The following is a 16813-nucleotide window of genomic DNA, read 5'->3' as shown; positions in this document are numbered from 1 at the left end:
CAAAAAAATGGAACGCAAACAATTACTAAATCCGTTAAAAACCAATAAGAAAGATGTGACTAATGGTAAGATCAGGTTTATCTCCACGTATAATAACCAGCGGAAGACAATGAGGGATATACTACAAAAACACTGGCCCATCTTGCAATTGGAACCAACTCTGACTGTAGCCCTACCATCAAACCCTCAAATGACGGCGAGAGGAAGTAAAAATCTTAAGGACATGTTAGTTAAAAGTCACTACATACCTAAACAACAAAATCCAAGTTGTCATCATTCCCCCTGTTTGATACAAAATATTTTGTGTTTTTGTATTCACATTCGCAACTTTCTAATTGCGTCTTCCTTACATGGTAATCATGTTCTTCCTTCACTTCAGTTTTTTATTTATGTTTCTTTGAGTTTTGTATAAATACTATATTACATTGATACTTTTATCCTAATGTGCTTTGTACTATATTCACATTATTGCGATTTCTTCGACCGATTTTGTCAAATTATTTGCTTTTTGTTTTATTGTTTTCACTTGTTTTCCCCTTTGTATATTAGAAGGCATAAACAATATACCTTATTATAAAACGCGATGGAATAATATCTTTTCACTTTTTCTCTTTTCTCCCCACTTTTTTTCTATTTTTACCTTTTCACTATAAAGCAAACGGGAGATATAACTTGGCATCTATTAGTCACTAATGACCTGCACTATCTTATTAACTGATTACAGATATACCTATACTGTTATCCTCCGTTCCGGGGTTGTGCATGCGGTGGTGAGTCTGGGAGCCCCGCCCAGTTCTCCTCTCGTCTAGACGTTGGTACTGCGCCTGCTCTGTCTCCTTGGACACGCGTCCTTGGGGGCATGCAGGCGCAGTATGAGTGTGACGACAGGCGACGGGGATCTCGCGGCTCAAGACAAACTCCCGCGCATGCGCCGGAGACCGGACCAGAAGGACACACCGGAACATCATTACTCTTACGCTCATTATGGCCCAGCTATATAAATATGACATTTTCATTTATCAAACACTACTCCCTGATGAAGCTACATTAGCGAAACGTGCGTTGGGGCGCCACTATATCAGGCTTTACAGTGTGGGCCGTCTGACCATCTCTATTTCCATGGGTAAGCTTACGCTGATACCTGCCAGTTAAGGCAGATCCCTGTTTGACGTAACAATATTATATATGCCGGGATATTTCTCCCTTTTTGTACCTACTCTAGAACCTGAGCCGTTCCTCGGTTTATGTCTCTTTTTAGCGTCTCTTCTAAAACTTTACACTATTGGCATTAGGACCCTCGCTTTGCTGTGTGTCCTCAAACCTTGCCACCTCTATACTATCTTACACTTGATATATAGACGCTATAATGATGTAATATTGATATTGGCCTCTGTTCATCACTGAGGGCATATATGTTCATTTGAATTTCTCAAACGTAGGATACTCGTGGTTAAATAATTTTTCTTAACTCAACCACACTGGTATTTTAGATCCTTATTTTTAATCTGTGTTATTTAATATTGTGTGTTCAAATACTAATAAAGTTTTGTAATCATTTTCATTACTTGTGGCGCTGTGGCTCCTTTTTGTCAATTTGTTCTCACCTCCCTGTAGATGATGCCACACAGCCTGACATGAATGCCCTACATACTCACCGATGCAGCACTGTCTTCTTCAGGTTAGGTCTCCCATGTTCACTGGATCCATGAAGGTGACGCAATGACACTCACCATTGCAGCTCGTCTTCACATGTGGTCTCTCATCTCCACGGGATCTGCGAAGGCGGTGTGATGACGTCATCACGTCACCTTCTCAGAACCCGTGAAGACGAGAGACCACACGTGAAGAGGTTGGCGCTGCATCGGTGAAGTGTGTGTCATCGACCCGCCGATAGCCAGCAAAGGAACTAGTAGTTCCCTTGCCAATCCCCATGTCACAGATCCGGTTTTAACGGTGGTTACATGTATTGACAGCCGTTAAAAACGGATCCATTCACTTCTATGGGGGCCGTCAGGCCGTTAAAACGGCCAAAAATTAGACATGTACTATTTTTTGACGGCCATTATTCACGGGCCGTTAAAAAAACGGCTGTGTGAATACACCCATAGAACATCATTGTTCTGAAAATGGCCGTGTGACGGTCGTTAATAGAATGGCCGTCATACGGCCGTTTTTCACTGTCGTGTAAATAAGGCCAAAATGTTAACTAACAATACAATGAACAATGAGATAATAATTAGTTCATTAAAGGGGTATTCCCAAAATTATAAATTATTACCTATCCACACGATAGTTGATAATTATCTGATTGCTGGGGGCTTTATCACTGGGTCCCCCACCGATCATGAGAATGTGTGTCCTGGAACCCCAGATACTGTGCACTGCTCGACCGCAGTGCGGAGGACATTGAATGGAGCAGTGGTCGAGCATCCGCACTGCCACTCCAATCAAGATCTATGGGAATGACGGAAACAGCCAAGTACGTACAGCACTTGGCTGTTTCCATCATTCCCTAAGGCTGTGAATTGAACGGCACACAGATGTTCGACCATCGCTCCATTCAAGCACTTCCTCACTGGGGAGTGCAGTAAGATGGATCTAGGGGTTCAACACCTCCGTTCTGATAATTGGTGGTGGTCCAGCGGTGGGGCCCCCAGCTATCGTAAAATGTATTAAACTGAAAGATAGATATGATATGAAATTGATTGCATTTGCATAGATAGATAGATATGAGATAGATAGATAGATAGATAGATAGATAGATAGATAGATAGATAGATAGATAGATAGATAGATAGATAGATAGATAGATAGATAGATAGATAGATAGATGATTTTGAGAGTACGCCTTTAATCGAATGGCAGATTAGGTCATAAATCATGTAATTATGTTAAGAATCAATAAGTCACATAATTCTATGCCAACACTGGCTTGACATAATTTGGCCACATGGTGATATAATTACAGAGATCTGCACACTTGTTTGGTCTTATGGTTGAATCACGTTATAGGACCAATTTTGGGGACCATGCTGCTTTAAGATCTCCTTCATACACACTATTTTGTCAGCATTTTTCTTTTGAAAGAACATCACAAATTTGAAATGTTTTTCAATGCATTTTTGTGGCATTTTTATTTTGTAATTTTTTGAACATGCGTTCTTTTTCTGGGATTTTTAAAGTCCTACGGAGACGCCCATGTGAAAAACACCATAAAAAGCGCCATATCAATAGGGCGCAGCATTTTGAAAAACAGCCAGTTACCCCAGGAATTAAAAAAAATAAAAAATACGCTTGGCATGTGGCGTTTTCTATATTTCACTATAGACTTTAAAGAGGTTCTGTCAGCACATTATAAGTGGCCTATCTTGTACATAATGTGATCGGTGCTGTAATGTAGATTACAGCAGTGTTTTTTATTTAGAAAAACAATTATTTTTGACGGAGTCATGACCTATTTTAGCTTTATGCTAATGAGTTTCCTAATGGACAACTGGGCGTGTTTTACTTTTTGACCAAGTGGGCGTTGTGTAGAGAAGTGTATGACGCTGACCAATCAGTGACCAATCAGCGTGATACACTTATCTCCATTCATTTACATAGCACATATTAATCTTACTAGATCACTATGTGCAGCCACATACACACACATTAACGTTACTCAAGTGTCCTGACAGTGAATATACATTACCTCCAGCCAGGACGTGATGTCTATTCAGAATCCTGACACCTCGGTAACGTTTGTGTGAGATTTACAGCAAGGCAAGCGTAATCTCGTTTTAAATGACAGTTTACAGCATAATCTCGCGAGATTACGTTTGCCTTTGCCAGTGAAAAGTAAGTATTGTATCAGAAAATGATCAGAGAAGAATGTACCATATTTATCAATGTATTTGCGCCTATTTGTTTACATGACAGAAACCAACTATCCCAAAGGTCACCTTTTCCACTAAAAATGTATGCGTGGCTGTAATATTGCATCATATGTGCCCTAGTATTAAATATTGTTTATTGTACATTTACCATAGGTTAGACCTGACATGCAGGTTGCAACAAATATATAAAGGGTTATATAAGCATTGCTATTTATGATCCTCTGTATGTGCATTCTAATTATTAAAATAATATGTAAGCAGTGATGTACAATACAAATAGATAGAAACATAGATATTAGATAGATGACTTTTAAAATGATAGACAGACAGAAGATAGATAGATAGATAGATAGATAGATAGATAGATAGATAGATAGATAGATAGATAGATAGATAGATAGATAGATAGATAGATAGATAGATAGATAGATAGATAGATAGATAGATAGATAGATAGATAGATAGATAGACAGATAGATAGATGATTTTGGGAGTACGCCTTTAATAGAATGGCAGATTAGGTTATAAATCATGTAATTATGTTAAGAATCAATAAGTCACATAATTCTATGCCAACACTGGCTTGACATAATTTGGCCACATGGTGATATAATTACAGAGATCTGCACACTTGTTTGGTCTTATTGTTGAATCACGTTATAGGACCAATTTTGAGGACCATGCTGCTTTAAGATCTCCTTCATACACACTATTTTGTCAGCATTTTTCTTTTGAAAGAACATCATAAATTGTAAATGTTTTTCAATGCATTTTTGCAAGCATTTTGGTGGCATTTTTATTTTGTAATTTTTTGAACATGCGTTTTTTTCTGGGATTTTTAAAGTTCTACGGAGACGCCCATGGGAAAAACACCATAAAAAACGCCATACCGAGAGGGCGCAGCCTTTTGAAACACAGCCAGTTACCCCAGGAATGCAAAAAAAAAAAAATTGGCATGTCATGTTTTCTATATTTCACTATAGACTTTAAAGAAGCTCTGTCACCACATTATAAGTGCCCTATCTTGTACATAATGTGGTCGGTGCTGTAATGAAGATTACAGCAGTGTTTTTTATTTAGAAAAATGATCATTTTTGACGGAGTCATTACCTATTTTATCTTTATGCTAATGTGTTTCCTAATGTACATTGTGGAGAGAAGTGTATGACGCTGACCAATCAGTGACCAATCGGCGTCATACACTTCTCTCCATTCATTTACACAGCACATAGTAATCTTACTAGATCACTATGTGCAGCCACATACACACACATTAACGTTACTCAAGTGTCCTGACAGTGAATATACATTACCTCCAGCCAGGATGTGATGTCTATTCAGAATCCTGACACCTCGGTAACGTTTGTGTGAGATTTACAGCAAGGCAAGCGTGCCGATGCTTGTTGTGGCAATCGGAGGCTAGACAATAGCCTCCGGGTTGCCATGTACGGAAGCCTCGGAGGAACAGCCTCCGGCCGGTCCTCCTCAGCTTCCTGTCAGAGTGACAGTTACGTCACAATGACAGTTAGGCTGGGTTCACACGACCTATTTTCAGACGTAAACGAGGCGTATTATGCCTCTTTTTTCCTCTGAAAATAGGGCTACAATACGTCGGCAGACATCTGCCCATTCATTTGAATGGGTTTGCCGACGTATTGTGCAGACGACCTGTCATTTACGCGTCGTCGTTTGACAGCTATCAAACGACGATGCGTAAAAATACAGCCTCGTCAAAAGAAGTGCAGGACACTTCTTTCAGACGTAATTTGAGCCGTACTTCATTGAACTCAATGAAGCACAGCTCAAAATTTACGGCTGTCAGACAAGCCTCGCAAAATGCGAGGAGGAGGAATTACGGCTGAAACGAGGCAGCTGTTTTCTCCTGAAAACAGTCTGTCATTTCAGCCGTAAAAGCCTCTCATCGTGTGCACATACCCTTAGGGTATGTTCACAAGCTGAGCCAAAAACGTCTGAAAATACGGAGCTGTTTTCAAGGGAAAACAGCACCTGATTTTCAGAAGTTTTTTGAGCAACTCACGTTTATCGCGGCGTTTTCCGCACCGTTTTCGCGGCGTTTTCGCGTATTGGACGTATTGCCGACGTATTGGAGCCTTATTTTCAGACGTAAATCGAGGCATAATACGCCTCGTTTACGCCTGAAAATAGGTTGTGTGAACTCAGCCTTAGAATACATTACACTACGTGTGTAGTGTAATGTACTCTAGCAGCAATCAAAGCTGCAAGTCTAAATGTCCCCTAGTGGGACAAGTAAAAAAAGTAAAAATAAGTAATAAATGTTTTTTTTTAAAAAGTGTAAAAATGAGCTATAAGTTCTATAAACACAAAATGCTTTTTTTTCCCTATAATAAGACTTTTATTATAGAAAAAAAATGAACACGTTAAAAAAGTACACATATTTGGTATCACCGCGTTCGTAACGACCCAAACTATAAAACTATAATGTTATTTTTTCAGCACGGTGAACACCCCAAAAAAAAAAATCAATAAAAAACTACGACAGAATTGCAATTTTTTTGGTCACCACCCCTCCCAAAATAAAGAATAAAAAATGATCAAAAAGTCCCATGTACCCAAAAATAGTACCAAAAAAAACTTCAATCCGTCCCAAAAAGAACAAGCGTTTACACAGCTTTTTGGACTAAAAAATAAAAAAAATTATGGCTCTCAGAATATGGTGACACAGAATTTTTTTTTTTTTTATAAATAAGTGATTTTATTGTGCAAACGCTAAAAAAAGGAAAAAAACCTATATACATATGGTATTGCCGTAATCGTACCAACTCGCAGAATAAAGTTAAAATGTCATTTATAGCGTACGGTGAACGCCGTAAAAAAAAAACTAAAAAACGTTGTCAGAATTCCTGGTTTTTGGTCACCCGGCTTGCAAAAAAATGGAATAAAAAATTATCAAAAAATCGCATGTACCCCAAAATGGTACCAATGAAAACTACACATTATCCCACAACAAATAAGCCCTCACATAGCTCCGGTGGTGGAAAAAATAAAAAAGTTCTGGCTCTCAGAATATGGCGATGAAAAATGTGCAGTGTTCCAAAAGCGGATAAGATCGGGCGCCATTTATCAGTGCGACACCGGCCACATATCTATGAAATATGATTTATTTACCCCATTATTGTACCCTCTTATTATGCCCTGATGTTCTCCGCACAGATTACTTATGCCCCAACATTATAAACTGAAATAGCAGCAAAACACAAAACAGAACTATTAGGCTGGGTTCACACGACCTATTCTCAGGCGTAAACGAGGCGTATTATGCCTCGTTTTACGTCTGAAAATAGGGCTACAATACGTCGGCAAACATCTGCCCATTCATTTGAATGGGTTTGCCGACGTACTGTGCAGACGACCTGTAATTTACGCGTCGTCGTTTGACAGCTGTCAAACGACGACGCGTAAATTGACTGCCTCGGCAAAGAAGTACAGGACACTTCTTTGCAACGTAATTTGAGCCGTTCTTCATTGAAGTCAATGAAGAGCAGCTCAAGATTTACGAGCGTCACAGACGCCTCGCATATTACGAGGAGGAGCTTTTGCGTCTGAAACGAGGCAGCTGTTTTCTCCTGAAAACAGTCTGTCTTTTCAGACGTAAAAGCCTCTCATCGTGTGCACATACCCTAACCAAGCAAAATCTACATTCAAAAAGCCAAATGGCATCCTTCCCTTCTGAGCCCTGCAGCGTACCCAAACAGCAGTTTGCGCCACATATAACATTTTATGAGGTATTTGTCTTCTGTGGCACAAACTGGGCACAAAATATTATGCACTAAAATGGCATATCAGTGGAAAATTGCAATTTTCACTTTGAACGATCTGCTGTGCATTAACCACTTTGCGCACTATGACTTAATTGCCCGTCATGGTGCGGGGGTTGATGTATGGAGCGGGCTCACGTGCTGAGCCCGCTCCATACGCTGCGCGTGTCAGCTGTGTATTACAGCTGACACCCGGGACTAATGGATAGGAACAGCGATCGCTCTGTTACGGAAGCCTGTAAGAATAACAATATACTGCAATACATTAGTATTGCAGTGTATTGTACCAGCGATCCAATCGCTGGATCAAGTCCCCTAAGGGGATTAATAAAATATGTAGAAGAATTAAAGTTATTAGTAGTGAGAATTTTTTTTAAAGTAAAAAAAAAAAACTTTTCCCATTTTTCTTCTAAAGTAATGTAAAAAAATGAACAAAATTGGTATCGCTACGTCCGTAAAAGTACGAACTATTACAATATACCATTATTTAATTCGCACAGTGAACACCGTAAAAAAAAATTATAATTGAAACCGCCAAAATCGCTGTTTTTTTTTTTGTCACCTTAGTTCTAAAAAAAAAATGTGAAACAACTTTTTAATCGCTTTTTATGTACCAAAAAATTGTACCAATAAAAACTACAGCTCCTCCCACAAGAAATAAACCCTCACACCACTCTATTGATGGAAAAATAAAAAACTTATGGCTCTTGGAAGGCGGGGAGTGAAAATCTAAAATAAGAAAGCAAAAAATGGGTCAGTCCTGAAAGGGTTAATTCATTTCTAATGAAAAAACGTATGACCAAATGTGGGGTATTTCCGTACTCGGGAGAAATTGCTTTATAAAAAATTGTTGTTTTTTTTCCTCCTTTATCCCTTGCGAAAATGAGAACATTTTAGTGGAAAAAAGTTTGATATTAATTTTCGCGCCCTAATAAACTCTGCAAAAGACCCGTGGGGTCCAAATGCTCACTATACCCATGAAAAATTCCTTGAAGGTTTTTCCAAAATCGGGTCACTTTTGGTGGGTTTCCACTGTTTTGGTCTCTCCAGTGCATTGCAAATGCGACATTGCACCGAAAACCATTCCAGCAAAATCAGAAATCCAAAATCCAAATGGCGCTCCTTCCCTTCTGAGCCTTGCTGTGGGTCCAAACAGCAGTTTATTACCACATATGGGATATTGTTGTAATCGGACAACATTGCTTTACAAATGTTGGAGTGCATTTTCTTCGTTATTCCTTGTAAATATTAAAAATTTCTATGTTGTTTCAGAAAAAAAGTAGATTTTAATTTTTACAGACTAATTCCAATATATTTAGTGAAAAACCTCTGTAGTAAAAATGCTAACTATACCCCTAGATAAATACCTTAAGTGGTCTAGTTTTATACATGGGGTCGTTTATGGGGAGTTTCTATCGTTCTGGCAGCTCAAAGCTTGAGTCCTGAAAGCCTCCGGGTGCTCCCTTTCTTTTGGGCCCTGCCGTGTGTCCAGGCAACGTATTAGGGCCACAATGTGGGTCTTTTTGAAAACAGGAGAAACAGGGTGATAGATTTTGTGGTGTGTTTCTAAACTTTCATGTTTGCTTTACAAAGAAATCGGTCTTCAAACTGATACTTTTATGAAAAAAGTGAAATTATTTTTTTTTTCAGCTGCTATGTATTAAATTTAGCAAAAAACTGTGGGGTCAAAATACTTACTATACCCCTAGATAAATACCTTAAGGGGTCTAGTTTTCTAAATGGGGTCATTTGTGGGGGTTTCCATCATTCTGAGACCTATGAGCCTCTGAAAACCTGGCTTGGTGCAGGAAAACAAAATGTACTTCAAAATTTATAAAATTATTATTCAATTTGTAAGTCCTCTAAATTGCTCAAAATTTATTTTATTTTTTCAAAAGTGCTGCCAAAATAGAGTAAAGAGATGGAAATACATATATAATAAAAAAAATTGTACAGTATGTATGTACATATGTGACATATTGCAGTTAAAAATAGGGAAAATTTTTACAAAATTTCTTCCATTTTTCTATTTTTTAATTAATTTCCACAAATCGTATCAGTCTACTTTTACCACTAAAATAAAGTACAACATGTGACGAAAAAACGATGTCAGAATTACATGGATATTCAAAACTTTCACAGAGTTATTCTCTGATAAAGTCAGACATACCAGATTTGACAAATCTGGCTTGGTCATTAAGGTCCAAACAGGCCTGGTCATTAAGGGGTTAAATGTCGGGAACTAGAGATGAGTGAATCTGTGACAATTTGCTTAGCTGCCATATTGTATTTCTAGCATTGTCTCATATGAGGTAAATACGGCTCTCTAATAGGAAATGCGCCCATCAGGGAAACAGTGAAAAGTCAGTATTATATCAGAAAATGATGAGAGAAGAATGTACCATATTTATCAATGTATTTGCGCCTATTTGTTTACATGACAGAAACCAACTATCCCAAAGGTCACCTTTTCCACTAAAAATGTATGCGTGGGTGTAATATTGCATCATATGTGCCGTAGTATTAAATATGGTTTATTGTACATTTACCATAGGTTAGACCTGACATGCAGGTTGCAACAAATATATAAAGGGTTATATAAGCATTGCTATTTATGATCCTCTGTATGTGCATTCTAATTATTAAAATAATATGTAAGCAGTGATGTACAATACAAATAGATAGAAACATAGATATTAGATAGATGACTTTTAAAATGATAGACAGATGATAGATAGATAGATAGATAGATAGATAGATAGATAGATAGATAGATAGATAGATAGATAGATAGATAGATAGATAGATAGATAGATAGATAGATAGATAGATAGATAGATAGATAGATAGACAGACAGAGAGATAGCTATGAGATAGATAGATAGATAGATAGATAGATAGATAGATAGATAGATAGATAGATAGATAGATAGATAGATAGATAGATAGATAGATAGATAGATAGATAGATAGATAGATAGAAGATAGATGGATGGATGGATGGATGGATGGATGGATAGATAGATAGATAGATAGATAGATAGATAGATAGATAGATAGATAGATAGATAGATAGATAGATAGATAGATAGATAGATAGATAGATAGATAGATAGATAGATAGATAGAGTTAAAGCTTGATTAAAACCTAGGTGAAAGCTATGGTTAGGGCTAATCTTGGAGTGGCCTCTCTTGTCTGCATACAGCTGGTATTTTGGGATGAAATTGGATTGAATCTTGCTTGCAGCAGGAAGCTGGTAAAGTTTTGTGGAGTTGGTGTCATGGTGTGCCCCTCCTAAAGACTCCAAATCTAAAGCTACCCTCAGACACGTGCACCTACAGCCCCATTGCCTGGACCCCTTGCTGCACTCACAAATAGAGGATTTACCCTCCACTATAGAACCAGGCTAAGCCCTAAGCAATAGAGCCCGAGTGAATGACTTCTAGGAGACCTCATACATAATGAGAGATGAAGATAAAGAAGTGTATTGCCAGCCCTGGGTGTGCTAACACTCCTTCTATAAAGAAACATACGCTTCTCTGCTTTACTAACCATTTTGCATCTGGGGTAATGACTTCTTATTTAACACTGCAACCATGGCTGAACTTTGCGGGTATTTTGCTCTGGGATTGTTCTGTAGTGTGTATTAAATAGATTCTCTTTACATGTATATTAGTATATCATATAGTGTCTTCTTAACTCTTGAAATTATACAGTAGATGTTGTTTGCAGCCTCTGTATATAGTTACTAGCCTATTTCATTATTACAATGCTACTTTTATTACCATAAATTAAACAACCCAATCAACAAATTATTAGCACCACAGTTGTAGGAGATTAGTAGTAGCAATAACTATCCAGTGAATTGTGTGTCTTTAGTAGTCATATATATATACACACACACACACAGTATGTATCCTAATAGTATCAATAACATATCTAAATTTACATTAAGCAAAAAGCCACTAGCATATCCGGCCGGACTCCTATATCAGGTTTGACCGTAGTATATTTAGGGCTATGGTATTGCAAATAGATTAGAGATAGATAGATGATAGATAGATAGATAGATAGATAGATAGATAGATAGATAGATAGATAGATAGATAGATAGATAGATAGATAGATAGATAGATGGATGGATGGATGGATGGATGGATGGATGGATGGATGGATGGATGGATGGATGGATGGATGGATAGATAGATAGATAGATAGATAGATAGATAGATAGATAGATAGATAGATAGATAGATAGATAGATAGATAGATAGATAGATAGATAGATAGAGATGATAGATAGATAGATAGATGATAGATAGATAGATAGATAGATAGATAGATAGATAGATAGATAGATAGATAGATAGATAGATAGATAGATAGATAGATAGATAGATAGATAGATAGAAGTCTATCTTTACATAGATAAATAGATAGAAGAAAGAAATAAAATCAGATGCTAGTTATTAGACAGACAGAGAGAGAATAGTCTATAACTTTTAATGAATGAATCAAACAATCTATATCTATCACACATCTATCTATCTATCTATCTATCTATCTATCTATCTATCTATCTATCTATCTATCTATCTATCTATCTATCTATCTATCTGTCTGTCTGTCTGTCTGTCTGTCTGTCTGTCTGTCTGTCTGTCTATCTATCTATCTATCTATCTATCTATCTATCTATCTATCTATCTATCTATCTATCTATCTCTAATCTATTTGCAATACCATAGCCCTAAATACACGTGCAGTATATCATCAGTGGAAATCATCTTTGACCCATCAGTAAGCTTTACAGTATATTTGGACCGGTACCAAGATGACTGCTGCAGATACCATAATCCCAGCCTGTTCTATTTATAGAGAGGTGTCAATTTATTTTTTTTTGGGGGGGGGGGGGAGGAGTTATTTTATAACTTAGAAGTTACATAAAATATTTTCTATTGTAATACATCATGTTCTTTATTTTCATATTCTATCCCCTTTCCTTCGCTATGTACAGATTTGTACAGGTGTAAACCGTGTGCAGTTTATTCTCTAAGTTTGAGTTATTGTTCTCTTTCTTTGACAGTTTCCTTTATAGTAGATAAAATACCATGTTTTATAATTACTCTATTTGGAACTTTCTGGTCACCTTTTGAGTGTTATATGCACGTGTATTTAGGGCTATGGTATTGCAAATAGATTAGAGATAGATAGATAGATAGATAGATAGATAGATAGATAGATAGATAGATAGATAGATAGATAGATAGATAGATAGATAGATAGATAGATAGATGGATGGATGGATGGATGGATGGATGGATGGATGGATGGATGGATGGATGGATGGATAGATAGATAGATAGATAGATAGATAGATAGATAGATAGATAGATAGATAGATAGATAGATAGATAGATAGATAGATAGATAGATAGATAGAAGACTATCTTGACATAGTTAAACAGATAGAAGAAAGAAAGAAAATCAGATGCTAGTTATTAGACAGACATAGATAGAATAGTCTATAACTTTTAATGAATTAATCAAACAATATATAGATATATCTATCTATCACACATCTATCTATCTATCTATCTATCTATCTATCTATCTGTCTGTCTGTCTGTCTGTCTATCTATCTATCATAGATAATTATATAGATATAGTTGCATATACAGAGCATATAGATGATAGATAGATAGATAGATAGATAGATAGATAGATAGATAGATAGATAGATAGATAGATAGATAGATAGATAGATAGATAGATAGATAGATAGATAGATAGATAGATAGATGATAGATAGATAGATAAGACAAAAGTCTGAAGTAGTAAGAGAGGTAATTAATTGTGTAATAGTTCTAATAACTTTTTACAACATCCATATAAACTATTTTGATTCGTACACACATCCAGAAAACCCTGGTCATGCTTCCTGTAAGTGGAGAACATATGAATTACTATCGTGTAATGTGCATTTTACAGCAGGTCAGTGATCGTCTTCATAGCTTTCCATTGACCTGACCACACAATTTCAGGCTTTACAAATGAATGTTACTTTACGATGGGGCCGTACAATAATGATCAGTGCCAGTGACAGACGCTTCTCTTTCTGCGTTTCAGCTGTGAGGATTTAGCGTTAACGCTGTAGGCACACACCTGTCACCCTGCGCTTCCTCCCCAACTGTCACTTGTACTATTGATCCCTCTAATCCCCGGGATTATAGACCTTGTTGCAAGAACATGTATTGTCACGAGTGAAGTAAAACTATATTAATCCAAAAAGAAAGAAATAAAATATAAAAATGAAATTAATTAATATAAAAATAAGTTAAATATTGCCAAAGGCAAATTTTAATTTTACACCTTTCTTCCCCCCTGTATATTTCGTAGCAAAACAATATATATATATATATATATATATATATATATATATATATATATATATATATATATATATACATATACATATATATACTTATATATATATACATATATATATATATATATACATATATATATATATATATATATATATATATATATTTATATATATATATATATATAAAATGTTTTTTTTTAATAAGGACAAAGACATGTGATTTAATATAAATGTAGAAAATTTATTTTCCAAATCTGTAATACAAATAACATCATGATACAAAATAGAATAAAATCTTTATATACAAAAAAATACATTTTCATATGAATGAAACATTTTTGAATAAATTAAACTCCCATCAGGCTCTCTAGTCTGAGAACTTCAATCTACAGGATTGAAGCCTGGTCTATAGGAAGACAACAGTACCGGAGGTCAAGATAAATAATGCATGAGCCCAACGCCTTGTCTCCTATTCAAGTCCTTTCATTGTATTGTCAGAGGATCCAAACCAAATTTTCATGCTCATTTTTCTTCGTGAGAGTTTTACAAATTGTAAAATTGACTTTTCACCCAGTCTGCATCACAAGACCTGACCTGTTCATCATGAGAAGAAGCTCTGGACAATTTGTAGTGAACAACAAATAAAGGAAGAGTGGGGGGGGGGGGGGAGAGAAAGTGCAAAAATAAGTGAACCCCTTCTTGATGTAGTTATCTGAAGGGACTTTCACAGTCTTTAAACAGTTCTAGTGTCATGTGAAGACCTTTCAATTATTCTTTAAGGCTGTATATAGAATTTTAAGGAGACCCATGCTTCTATATTACACTACAAGACACTTTGCTAGAATAAAAATGAAGGTTCACATATTAAGGCCAACACTCAAGAGACTGCCATGTCCCTACATCTACTGGTACTGCACAAAGCATGCAGAACGCTGTATAAAGTGGTGTGGGATGCTGTGGAGTGAGAAAAGTTTTTGTGTGTGTCCATAGTAACAGTCTTCAGACAAAGCTGGGCTGCTTGGATTGGAGGTACAGGCTGAGGAGGATGATGATGATGATGAAGATGAAGAATCTGTGGACATCCATGATCCAGTCTCACTGCCAGGACTTGGAGGAGCTTCAGGACTCATGTATCCTGGGTGCAGAAATTCTACTTGAGGCTTATCTTTGGTCTGGTCAGCTAACCTTAAGGTTTCAGACAGAGCCCAGATGTAGTTATGAGCCAGTCTTAGAGTCTCAATCTTAGTTAACTTTGTGTCGTCAGGGAAGCAGGGCAAAATTGTTCTGAGTTCATCTAAGGCTGAGTTCAGATTGTGCATTCTGCTCCTCTCCCTGTCATTAGCTTTTACTCTTCTGCCTTTCTTGATTTTGTGGAGAACCTCTTGATTTTTCACCCTGGTTCTGCCCCTTCTCTTCTTTTTCTCCTCCTCCTCACACTTCTCTGGTGTTTGTGCTGGAGACGTCAGGTCCCCAGTGGAGTAGGGAGAAGGGGACTGTAGACTGCTGTAGTCCTCATCTTCTGATGGGGAGAATGACATCCTGCTGGAGGTCTCATAATCAGAGAATGCCCTGTCCATGGTGGATGGAGTTCTGTGGAGATCCAGAAGACAATGTCATCAGTAATCAGTAACATTTTATACAAGTAGGATTGTAGAAGACAAAAAGGTGCAAGAAAATTGTGATGGACTATTAGTTATATATCAGGGTACAGCAAATAAAGCAGTCATGGTAGTAACCATCCAAGTAGACAGGATAGGGGCCCCATACTTACATTAGGTAGGGAGTAGCAGTGGAGAAAAGTCCTGGAGAAGTCTAAGGAGGAAAAGTTGAGCTCCTCTTGAGGGACACGCGACAGCTCTCGTCTTTGAAGTGATCCTTGTACTATGAGCTCGTGTGAGCAGTGAGTTTGGCACACGACTGGCCTCAGACACCTTATATAGTGTGTAAGACAATAGCCCTCCCCCACGCCCCCCTGGACTGACGGATGAATGAATGAATGAAGGCATCAGGTCTGCCCCGTGCTGCACTCTCTGTGATCTGCATAATTTATGTCCCAGCTTCCATCCTCCCCCGGGAGTGTGCCCATCATTACTGCAAGCCAATCACAGGGCACACGTGAGCCAGCAGCGCTTGTCCCAGCTCCATTAGTCTATTAAAAGGAGAAGGGTGAAGAAAAGAAAAAGAAAACAAGAACAAAGTGATTACTTAGCCTGGAAGGCAGAGGCACGTTCCCCAACCAAAGGACTTTACAGCCTTATTGTCACAAGAGCTTAAGAACATTCAATGACACTTCTGTTCACAATATAACAATCATATCTATCTATCTATCTATCTATCTATCTATCTATCTATCTATCTATCTATCTATCTATCTATCTATCTATCTATCTATCTATCTATCTATCTATCTATCTATCTATCTATCTATCTATCTATCGTTCGTGCCTGTAATCCCTTAGAAACACAGAAAATTCACAGCACAATAAAGTAACAGGCAAATTGTTGAGAATTCAACAAATCTCATCCATATACTGCAGAAAATGTCTGCATGGAAATTGACTTGCCGCGCAGATTTTTACATGAGCATGGGAAATACTGTTGTGGAATGAGAACGAATTTGTTGCAGATTTTCCCCATTGGCTTTAATGGGAAAGTTAAAATCTGGAATCAAATCCTAGTATTGCAAATTTTCCTGCGGATTTGCAGCAAAATCCGTGAATCCAGATTTTAAAAGAATACTTTTTTTTTTTTGCAG

At 37.1% G+C, this 16813-nt stretch overlaps 1 protein-coding gene across 1 annotated transcript; it reads right to left on the bottom strand.

The window, feature by feature from the left end:
* Positions 1 to 14934: 14934 nt before the first annotated feature.
* Positions 14935 to 15635, bottom strand: NEUROG1 (neurogenin 1). Its single transcript, XM_075859946.1, has one exon. The coding sequence runs from the start codon at positions 15633 to 15635 to the stop codon at positions 14961 to 14963; it is 675 nt and encodes a 224-aa protein (XP_075716061.1). The 3' UTR covers positions 14935 to 14960.
* Between the last annotated feature and the right edge of the window lie 1178 nt (positions 15636 to 16813).

This window comes from Rhinoderma darwinii, chromosome 3, assembly GCF_050947455.1.
Source record: "Rhinoderma darwinii isolate aRhiDar2 chromosome 3, aRhiDar2.hap1, whole genome shotgun sequence".
Classification (NCBI taxonomy): domain Eukaryota; kingdom Metazoa; phylum Chordata; class Amphibia; order Anura; family Rhinodermatidae; genus Rhinoderma; species Rhinoderma darwinii.
Note: the sequence above shows the minus strand (reverse complement) of the source record. Positions and strands in the feature narration are given on the sequence as shown.